The sequence below is a fragment of the Lolium perenne genome, chromosome 4 (assembly GCF_019359855.2).
Source record: "Lolium perenne isolate Kyuss_39 chromosome 4, Kyuss_2.0, whole genome shotgun sequence".
Classification (NCBI taxonomy): Eukaryota; Viridiplantae; Streptophyta; class Magnoliopsida; order Poales; family Poaceae; genus Lolium; species Lolium perenne.
Genome location: NC_067247.2, coordinates 326,589,677 through 326,601,119, shown reverse-complemented (window position 1 = coordinate 326,601,119; position 11,443 = coordinate 326,589,677). Strand labels below are relative to the sequence as shown.

Sequence of the window (11,443 nt, the reverse complement as noted above, 5' to 3'; positions counted from 1 at the left end):
ATTGAAAAAGTTCAAATTTGAAAATAGTTCAATTCAAAAAAGTTCAAATATTGAAAAGTGTTCAAACGAAAATTGTTCAAAGCTAAAAATTGTTCATATCCGAAAAATGTTCATAATCGAAAAATGTTCGAATTTTGGGAAAAAATGAATTTTGAAAAAAAATTATTCTAAAAAATGTTCAAAATTTGTTCCAATTTGAAAATTGTTCCAATCTGAGAAATTTTCAAATTTTGAAAATATTTAAATTTCAGAAAAAACAAAAATATTTTAAAAAATCGGGTCTAAAAAGAATCAGCCGAAAAAAAAGAAAAAGAAACGAAAAAAGAATAACTGTATTACCTGATGTTGTTGGGCCGCGGCCCATCTGGTACTTTGGACATGCGCGGGGTGTGCAGTACCCTGGAAACGCCGACCAGGTTGGTGAATATCACCTCCCCTCTTCCCCGCCTGATCAGTTTGTATGACCGAGCGAGAGAGCCAGAGAGACCGAACGATAGCCCCTGCTAGCGGCGGCCTGACCTTAAAGTATATGGGCTGGGCATGGCAGGTGAACGGCTGAACGATGCAGGGACTCCGGAGGTCGGCCAATTGTTGGGTGCCAGGCCTGCAGTGCGGCGCATTTCTCCAGTGGTCGGCTAACAACGGTGCATGAGCGGCTGGCCCATGATAAACTGCGACAGAGCGGCTAAAAGGCAGATTGAGATTGATCTAGAGACTTAAAATGAATATGAAGGGGAAAGGACCAGCAAAGGGGGAAGGTACGTTTTCTGATTTTTTTTGCATTTAGGTACAACACTTGTGCTAATTGATGAATTGAGTAATTGGAAGCGTTACATCGATTTGTCCAATGTTGTGCAACAAGATGTCTGATGACACTTAATAACTTGATGGTGGGCAACATCTTCAACTTTGTAGTTGCTAACCCCATATGCCACGAGGTAATGTTGCATCGAGTGAGGGATGTTTAGAAGTCCGGACATTCGCAAAATTAAGGAAGATTTTTAAAATGTGGGTAGAGATTTGACATTAGATTTGACTTCTTGACCACATTAATGCATTATTATTGGTACTTTTTAGGTTCTATTTTTATTTAAATATGTTCATATTTCTAATGTACCAAGTAAAATTGTGTTTAGATAAGTCTACATATAAATACTAGCTAGACTAGTTTTTTTTGCATCAGATTGGTTAATGCTTTTGATTTCATCTGACTTTAATTTCTTTTGGTCACTGTTGAACTTGGTTTTTTTAAAACTGAAGGCCTTAGCCCTGCTTTAAATTAATAAAGCACCCATTACAATGACACTTACACGAGCTGCTGGGGATACCAGCTTACAGCAACAACACCACAAAAACAACAGAAAGGAAAGAGACAAGCTACACTAACTAGGACTACACACTAGTTAGAGAGCTTGAACTTGTCGAGAAGGCCCAGACTTCTGTTGAGAGGGCGCGGAGTTGGAACAGCCCAAAACCAATAGATCTCCCTTGCAGCATCAGAGCATGCCTATGACCGAAGAGACGAAGAAGTCTTCCTGCCTCGAGAAACCGAAGGAGGAGGGCTACAAGGAGACGCCTCCAAGGAGGAGAACGGCGCCCTAAGGCGTCGTCGTCACCCGCAACGGCCGGAGCCTTGCCGAGCTTTCGCCCTAGCCCAGCCACCACCCCTAAAAACACGACCTTGACACTCATCCAACGACACATCGCGCCCACAGCGATAAGAGAAACCACCGGCATCACCCGTGGCATGGCACCACCTAAGACAACCACCCCTGGGTTTCTAGGTAGCCGACCGAACCGGGCAATCCACCGTGTATATGCAGCTGAGACGAAGACGGCGGCGATGAGCTCAAGGAAGGCAAAAGAGTGTGTCTAAAGACAGCGAAGACAGCCTAGCCCCCATCGGAGAAGCGCGCAAGACGTGCACGGTGGCAGGATCCGGCTACGAGAAAAGAGGGACATTTTGGTGTCGCCTCCAAGAAGGAAAACGGCGTCAAGAACGTCATCGTCACTAGCAATGGCCACGGCCTTGCACAGCTTTCGCCGGCGTCCCATCCTCGCTCGGAAGCCAGCCATCGCCATGAGATCGCAGAGAAGGAAACAACACCAGCCCCGCCGACAACACAACAACGAGGGTTGTCGGCCCAAGGAGACTAGGTGGCCAAACCCTGAGACACCTGCGTCAAGCTCATCACCGATACCAACCACCCGGATCGAGAGAGCCCCCGCCTCTAGATCGAGCCTTGGCCTGTGTATGCCGCCCCAGTCCAGACCAGATCAAATCATCCGGTGGAAGATGCTCCGATGTCCGCAGCAACACACAGCGCCCCGCCAAAAGCAAGACGGAACGACGGTGAGAGACGGGTGCAGCCGCCGCCGCCCCCACAACACCTGCAGAGGGCCGTCGGAAGACACCCACGAACACCACCCACCCATGGGCAGCGTCGCACACGCTGTCGGGGTCCCCGCCTCGGCAGCCAAGCCCGTTCCCCGTAGCACCACCATAGCGGGTCGTCGACTGCCGGAAGAGGGCGCCAGGTTTGACCGTAGGCCCCCGCCTGGTCAGATCTGGATGTGGCCAGCCATGGCCGGCCGTCGCCCACCCCACCGGTCGCAGCGCAGGAACATGGAGGAGGTGACTGGAGATCACGGGCCAGCGCCTGCGCAGAGAAGAGGGCTCCGGCGGCGCCGCCGCCGCCGGCCAAGACGGGCGAGGTCCCTCCCGCTACCGCGTCCGGCGAGATGCGCGAGATCCCGCCGCCCCTTTCCCAACCTTTGCACGGACTTGTCCGGCGGCCGCCTCTGGGGGCGACGGGAGGGAGGAGACGGTGGGAGGGGACGGTGGCGGCGGGATCTAGGGTTTTCGCCCCTCGGTCGCCTGGAGGGGGCGACGCGAGGGGACGCGGGGGGAGGGGGATGATCAGCTAGAGATAATGATAATTCACTGTTGAACTTGGTCGCGGTGGCGATGCTACAAAAATGGCAGGGGAAGATATCCCATGGGGACGAGGAAACCGATGAGGTAGAGACGGCGATGCAGCTCCTATCACACTAGATTTACAGCTCGTTTCGGCGATCAACTTCTTTGGCACCCGCACACGGCAGCACGTCGTGCCATGGGGAATTCACATGTTAGACGAGACGAGACAAGCTTCCAATGACATACTAATGATGGAAGCTACACTAGTATAATTAAGCAGCACTACCAAGTATGCAACTAGTAGAGGTAGAAGCTACCAACTGCAAGGTTGGACAGCTCTATGCAATCAAATCTGAACGGTGATGTGCCTGGTCTCGTCCCCCGGAGATAGCGAGAAAGTGGACTGTGCCGAGGTGTTGCCGTAGTTGACGGTGACTACGAACTCGCCGAGGTAGCCACTGAAACTGTAGGCGCCGTGCGCGTCGCTGAGCCCGGTGGCCTGGCCCGTCTGCCACTCCTGCAGTAGCCGGTCGACGACGTCCCCGACGGGCAGGTTGTTGAGGTTCCAGTCCGTGAGGCACATCTGGTAGCACCCGCCCTGGTGCAGCGCCGTCCACAGCATGACGCCGCTCACCGCCGGGTGCGCGTACGCCTCCCTGAGCACCTGCTCCAGGTACACGGCCTGTGTCTGCGCGTCGAACTTGTTGTTGATGTCGACCTCGGTGAACCAGATGGGCAGGTTGAGCGTGGCGAGCTTGTCGAGGACGGCCCTCATGTAGGGGATATTTGGTTTGGAGAAGTGGCCCTCGAGGCCGATCCCCTCGAGCACAGCGCCGGCGGCCCTGAGGTCCTTGAGCCTGGCCACGTAGGCGTCGACGGTGGAGGAGACGTCGTCGCAGGTCTCGACGACGTTGTACTCGTTCATGAAGAGCGTGGCGAGCGGGTCGGCGTCCTGCGCCACGCTGAAGAAGTCGGCCGTCGCGTTGGGGCCGAGGCGCTGCTCGTAGAAGTTGTAGTGTAGCATCTCGTTGTTGACGTCCCAGTGCGCGAACTCGCCGCGGTACCGGGTCATGAGGCTCTGGATGCGCGTGTTGACGGCGGAGCGGAGGTCCTCGGGCGAGAGGCCCTTCACCCACCGTGGCGTCGCGTCCTGGTTCTCCCAGAAGATGTTGTGGCCGCGCACCATGACCCGGTGCGAGCGCACGAACGCCAGCATCTGGTCAGGCACGTCGAACCGGAGGAGCCCCGACGCCGGCTCCGTCGAATACCACTTGAGCTCGTCCTCGAACACCGCCGCGTTGAAGCGGTCTACGAACCATTTCTGCACACACGTGATTAACTTGTTTCAGTGGCATTCTTAGTACACTACATTATTGCAGATTCAAATATGCAAACTTGATAAACATTGTTTCAGTGAAAGAAAAGGTGGATTTCAGTTACAGGCTGAAAAAATCAGAACAAACTGAAACCATTAACTAGAATTTCATATTATTTTAATTGTAGTAGTGAACGACTTTTAAATACTACCTCCATCCTAAGGCTTAAGGCCTATATTTTTTTGGAAAAGTCAAAGCAAGTAAAGTTTGATCAAAATTTTAGAATAATCTATTAATAAATATGATGTTTTGTAGATAGCACATGAAAATATATTTCATTATCTATCTAATAATATTAATTTTGTATTTGACATGTTAATGATTTTTTATAAAAACTTAATCAAACTTAACATAGTTTGACTTTCTAAAAAAAATATAAGCCTTAAGCCTTGGGATGGAGGTAGTAGGTATTATCTCATTCTTCATTTTAATGGCATAATAAAATGTTGGCTTTATGCCTAATCCATGTATAGATAAACTCCGGGGCAAAACAACATTATAATCCAAAGAGATGAGTTTCTTTTACAGTGACGACATGGCAGATTCAGATATGCAGACCTGGTAAGCGTCGTTTCCCAAAATGGTGGAGGCGATCGCCGACCCGAACGGGAAATCCTTGGCGGTCTGCTGCACAGACACCGTCGCACCGACCACGCGGGTGCCGTGCGGATCGGCGACGTGGATGGTGGCCATCCGCTTCCTCCTCTGCTCCGACCAAAAACAGATCAAGCTTAGCTAGGGAGGTCAAGTTGGCACAACACAACAAGAACAGCAAAAAAGAGGTACCTTCCGGATCGTATCTTTTTGGTGCATCGACCATTGATCCATGGTGAACGGCTGCAGCGAGCCGCTCGCGACCGTGATTTTCATCGGGGTCCTGTCAGCGTTCTGGAAGAAGATGACCGAGGTCTGAGTTGGCCAGTCCAGGGTGAAGCCGCCTTTGAGGAAGGACCAGCAGTCGCTCCTGGCAAGAACCGTCCCGATGCACCTGGTGCCGGAGTTGTCCGGGGCGAGTCTCGCGGTGACCAGAGCCGAGGAAGAGCCTTCCAGTTTGATCCAGCCTGCACAGGGTAACGTGAAACAAGACGATTGAAGCTGCCAGGACGAACCAGTGGGCTAGTTCAGAGAGGGAAAACGGAGCTGGTACTGGGGGCTCACCTGAGAAGGTGTACATCGTGGTCTTGTTGAGGTCGTAGACCACAAACGCCGGGGACAGGACGCCGGTCTCAGTCGTCTTGTACCCCGTCGGGTCGTCGCTGTTGCTGTACCTCAGAATCCCGCCGTTGTACTGCGCCGGCTCCGGCTGGCCTCTGCACTGAAGGCCATGCACATCGATCGCTCAGTTTTAGTCACCATTAGCAAGTACTTTCTCCGTTCCAAAATATAAGGCGTGTAAATCTTACTAGTAATTTTAACTGAATATTTAGAAAAAAATATTAATAGTATTGAATGGACACATTAAAAAGTATACTTTATAGTGAAGCTAAAGATATTGATTCAGTGTTATAATAGTTCCTGTTTTTATCATAAAACTTAGAAAATGTTGACTTTTGACTAATCACGCTTTATATTTTGGAACGGAGGCAGGAAGTTATTCTACGGATGATGCATGGGGTGAACTAGTATACTACTCGCCAGAGGCAGAGCTAGCAGGCATACTTTACAGACTGAAAGTTCCTTGAAGCATACTGTAATTAGTCACGGACAGGACAGGGACAGAATGACACGGGGCACACGTAGACTGCAGCTAAGCAAGCATACAACTAATGATCACTAAGCAGCTCATTTGCTGTGTCAGTTGGTCGGCCTCCCAACGTGCCTGGCTTCCAAACAAGAGCATCTATCGGACAAGCATACTGAACTAATACTTATAGTCATTTCAGTTCGTAGCGAATTCTAGTATACATAATCATGCCACGAAGAGTATAGTATGATACTAGTTGTCACTTGCTCCATGTGATAATTTTTATTCTTTGCAGGTTGGTGCGAGTGGGCTTGTGGTCTCCCAACGCACACATGGAAACAAAACTAAAATCACTGAAGAAAACGTCAGGTGCACACTGTGGAGAGGAATTAAACGTTGGTGGTCCAATGGCCGGCGTCGACATCTTCCGTCCCCTCATTCTCTTCCTAGCTCTATACATCATTTCTCTCTCAAAAAAGCTCTAAACCTCATTGGTTCCCCGAAGTGCAATGACACCGTATCAAAGCAAGGAAGACGAGCTTAACATACTGGAGTGTCAGCCTGTTCTAAGAAGCTATACTCTAAGCTAAGACCTTGCAGAGTTGCAGTTACTGAAAGCTACTTCATGGAAAGAAAACAACAGCGGATCGTTCGGTAAAGAAACTTACGTCCGTGTAGGCAGAGTAATCGTACCAGCCAGCTGCAAGTCATCCAAGAGTTGAAACAGCGTTACATAAATCCTCTGATAGACAGAATGCAAGAGAAGGAAGAAGCGGTACACACTTTTTTGACGGGAGGAAGGGGACTGACCAGGAGGCCCGGCGGCAACGAGCTCATTGCCGCAGTGCGCCATCCATGACACGAGGAACAACGCCACCGCATGTTTCAGAGCTGAGCTACCGCTCCTCATCTTCCACCGGCGCTCTGTCAGCTCGCCCTGCAGCTTCGTTTGCTCAATCTTCTTCTATATAGCGGCTCCTCTCGAAGTGTGTACGAAGCTCTCACGGGCTGCTGAATGCCTGAAGATTAATGTATGTGTACCAGCTATATGATCGCAGCAAGGAGAGCTACTCGAAGGCTATATATAGCCAGAAGCGTAGAAGACGGCGAAGGCGGGGCATTCCTGCGTACCGTCGTATGCGCGCCACCGGGGTGGCCGCTCTCCCCGCACTTGGCGAGCCGCCATTGGCTGGCGGGTCACGGGCCGCCATGGGCACCTACCACGGAGCTACTCGAGGGAGAGCGGTGGCGTCGCGTCCTCGCGTGCGGGGTTTGGTGCAGTGCCCTTGTGGTGCTCCAACACCGGGCCTAGCCAGCAGCCAGCACGCCCTAGTGGGTTCACATGTCAAGATGATCACAGATTCACAGGTCCTGTGAACAACAATCCTCGCCTCATTCCCTTGTCCGCTGCTGGTCCCGTGGGAGTTGTACCGCTGCGACAGTGCAGCCCTGGAAGTTTCTTCTGTTGCCTAGCTAGCTCCGGCGTTCAGTTTCACGGCCCCGTGTGCGCGTTAAAATCCCAGTGCTGGCGGTATAGCTCACGGTCGCCGATAGCTTTGTCACGCTCCTCGCTGTGCCGTGCTCGCGAGTCAGGTGAGTAATGGGCTCAACTGTAGTTCGTCTTTCATCTTCACATTTCCCTGCAGGGCACTCCTAATGTCCATGTCCAACTTACGTTGCATTAATCTCCTAGCTAGCAACATGTGATGCAACTGCGATAGAAACATGTGACATGTCCTTCCAGCCAGGGGAGGAAGATCGATCATTTGAGACATAATATATAACAACGAATTATTGTTAGGTTTGGTTTTGCCAACATTGTTATGCTGCGGCAGCCGATTCTCCATAATTCAGCTAACTACCTATACTACTGTCTTCTTCTAGTTCTTAACAAACTCGTGGCATTTGTCCATGAACGGCTAACAACCTATACCACGGCCAGCCATCTAGTGTATCCATAATTCTTGTGTTACCCGAGTCAAGCAGGCCGGAGGCGGTGCTAGGGTTATTCCTAGATATTCAGTATTCAAGTGAATACCCGTAATTCAAAAGGGGGCGGCTACTTTGTGGAAATTGTGCGCTTTGCAATCAAGTCAAAGAGTCGGCCGCTCACCAAATTTTCAAATGTTGATTCGCCATCCGCATTTGGAATGCTATCCTACCTTGGTTCGGTAGACATGACATCGATACATCTCTTTGGATGAATAAAGCTTGTGTTGAAGATTGGTGGAGCATAAGGAAGGACATGACTTCTATGCTTATGCTTGTATCTTGGGAAGTTCAGAAGGAGAGAAACGTTCGGGTCTTCTGGAATCATGCCTCAAGGACAAGATAGTTGTATATGGAACCTCCGAACTTCTTCTTAATTAATGAAAATGAAAAATCTCCTGCCTTATTTTAAAAAATGACAAAACCGTAAGGATTTTGGCCAAATAAATAGTACTCCCTCCGATATTTTTAAATTAACTCGAATTTAGTACAACTTTATACTAAAACTGAGTCAATTAAAAGGGATCGGAGGTAACTATTTTTGCAAAACAAATACCAAGTTGCAATTGCTGGCTAGAGCTACCAGGGAGTTTAAGCATCTTTCTCACATTATCTTCACTTGCCTTCATCACAAAAAGAAATATATGTAGAGAAAACAAGGAAGTCATTTAAACCCGATAGCTGTTCCACATGAAAAATGGTCCAAACTTGAAAAGTACCGCACGCCACTGCGGTTGGTAGACTGACATTCTATCAACTAACTGAATAATGCCTGCGGTTATCTCTGCAAGCAAAATTATTGTCGAGCTTTCTGGACCGTGGCTGGCCGAAAAGGGAAAACTTTTGTAAGCCAGAGTACGCATCGACGCATGCACGCTGCTAGATCACTCAGCCCCAAGATACCCACGAGCTGACGAACACTGTTCATTGACTCCCTGCACTATCTTGGTCCTTTTCTATATTTTTTTGAAATGGAAGAAAAAAACTTTGCCACATCCATTAGTTAAGAAGAGAGTGTCGCGGTTTTGCCACAATGCATGGCTGGAGCTCCCACTAGGGTAATCGTAGGATGACCCTTAATTTTTGACGAAACATTTTAATTGCAAGTGTTTTTTTCTGAAAAAAAAGTGGTTGTGGATTCTTTATTAGAAAGTTGTGCTTATACCAAGACGCACAACAACAAACACACAAGCTAATTTGGTCGGTCCGGTGCATTGTGGTTTAGCTGAACTCCCTCCTCCCGCCGCCCCCCAACCCTAGCCCCCAACTCCCTCCTCCTCCCGCCGCCGCCGGCGTCGCCGGGCAAAGCCTCGGTGGCGTGGCAGCAGCGGGGAATCCTATCCTGATGTGTCGGGTAGCGGCTCGGCTTGGTTTCGTCTAGGTTTTAGGGGGACGTCATCGGGATGGGGAAGGCGGCGTCGCGTCGGAATAAGAGGGCTACAGCTTGATCCCCATCTCGGCAAGGCCACTTGTGGCGGCGCCGGCGAGCTGCTAGCCAGGTATCCTCTTAGATCTGTGGATCTGGGGAGGGTGGTATCCCCGTGTGCGGTCGATCTTCGACCGTGGTGGTGAGGGAGAAGAAGGGGATGGCACCAGACGTACTCCTTTTTAGGGTCGTGTGTGCTCTTCTGGTGGTCTGCGGCTGCAGCGTCTTGTAGCTCCCTCTGGCCGGCCTTGGTGGCGAGGGGAGGAGGCGGCTTGACGTGTCGACGCCTGAAGATGGTGGAGCGTTCTAACGGTGGCTTGGGTCTACTGCTCGGGGATCTTCGTCTGGAGGTATTGATGGCTCTTCCCCATTTCATGCCTGCCCGATGGTCTGGAAAAGAATATTAGCTCTCACCCTCCGGGGTTGACACTCCTTCGGTGTTCAAAGCCCAGTGTGGCGACGGTGGCGGTTGTGATACGATGGTGTTGGAAGATGTGTTTCCTCTGGATCCGGTCTATGTACTTGTTTGGTGACAACGAGGATGGTGGACTTGATTGCGGTCTGGAAGTATGGTGTGAGGTCATTCTTGCAAAAGTCTATGATCATATTGTATTTACCTTTATTTTTGGAGTCGTTTGTAATCGGTTTCGCCAATGAATTCCATCAGTTATTATCTAAAAAAAAAGTTGTGCTTATTTTGGCAGACACTATGAAAATCTGATTCTAGGGCGAAAACATGAAGTAGGTCTAATATAGTCACAAACCAACTCTATCTCCGCGGTATGTTGTCATGCATGGCTAGAGCTCGCAGTAGGGCGACATAGAATGGTCATCCTACCTTGCCTTTTAGCTAAACATTTTAGATATGCAAGTTATTTTCTAAAACTAATAAGTAGTGCATGTTGAAAACGGACTCCATATGAAAAAGTTATGCTTATTTTGACAAACACTACGCAAAAGCAACTCTTAACCCAAAACATGAATTTGGTCTAGTCTAGTCCAAACCAATTCTTTCTTGAAATAGTTAATTCTCGATTTAACAAAACCACATTCTAAACAATGTGAATTATTTTGGCCAGCTTATGGGGCAGCCGAAACTAATGGATTATGTTTTATGGTTTACTTTTACTTTGTAATTTTATTGATCTAAAATTTAAATTGTAATAGTACGGTTAATGCCTTTTGGTAAAAAAAATGTGAGGAAATGCTTTCTCAATTCTAGAAATGATGGTTGTGGAAAAGTGTCAATTTGCGCAAAAACTAACACCACAATTCTTAGTATGGATGAAATGGTAACCAAATGTGGGAAATGAAGAAAAAGGGGAAGACACCAGATCATTCTTGATTGTTCTATAGTGTGGAAACCTTCTACGCTACAATAGACTCCATTGCCGCTGATTTGATCAATCGGCTTAATGAGCTATCTTCATACTTGCCTAATAACATCTCTTGTATTGACTCAAGAGACATGATTTATAGGTTCGATGTAAATAAGCTTGGTCGTCTTACACGGATCTCCAATTATGGGCATGAGAATATACAAGATAATGTTGATCTGTTCATTATTCATAAAAAAGAAAACTGCTCCTGGTTCCCTCACGCCCGAGCGACTCCGGAGCCTCCCCACAACCCTAGCCAACCCCTTCGCATCTCGATTCCTCTAGCTAATGTCGCTGTCGGCATTGGTGGCGGCACCCGTCACGCTAAAGGGAGCGGGGAGGCACGCATTTGCTGGGTTTCGGGGAGGAGGAGCACGACGTCGGGTGCGAGGTCTGGGGGGCAGGGGTAGGTGGAAGGCGAGACAGCGGGGTTGGGCTGTGGTGGAGCGGGCGAGGCATCAACCCCTGGCGGCTTTCCGGCGCGCTGTTTCGTCGCATGTGGGTGGCAGCGGCATGGCCCGGGCCTAATCTGGGTCCGAAGGTTGTGGTTGTTGCGCTCATCGAACGGGTCGGGACAACAACGGTGCTCGGGAGACCGTGGCACGGGCCATTCTGGGACCATCGGGCTATGTTCCATGCTTGTCCGTGTTTGCAATCCCTGGTGACTTT

The 11,443-nt window shown here is 49.4% G+C and overlaps 1 protein-coding gene across 2 annotated transcripts; it reads right to left on the bottom strand.

The window, feature by feature from the left end:
• Positions 1-2,933: 2,933 nt before the first annotated feature.
• Positions 2,934-7,044, bottom strand: LOC127296374 (endo-1,4-beta-xylanase 5). Of its 2 annotated transcripts, none has more exons than XM_051326435.2 (6): positions 6,764-7,044; positions 6,649-6,680; positions 5,455-5,611; positions 5,083-5,357; positions 4,855-5,001; positions 2,934-4,241 (listed from the first exon to the last, which is right to left on the bottom strand). In XM_051326435.2, the coding sequence occupies exons 1-6, from the start codon at positions 6,888-6,890 to the stop codon at positions 3,267-3,269; spliced, it is 1,713 nt and encodes a 570-aa protein (XP_051182395.1). In that variant the 5' UTR covers positions 6,891-7,044; the 3' UTR covers positions 2,934-3,266. The 2 variants fall into 2 exon arrangements, with proteins under 2 accessions (XP_051182395.1, XP_051182396.1); XM_051326436.2 differs by having other exon boundaries at positions 6,791-7,044.
• Between the last annotated feature and the right edge of the window lie 4,399 nt (positions 7,045-11,443).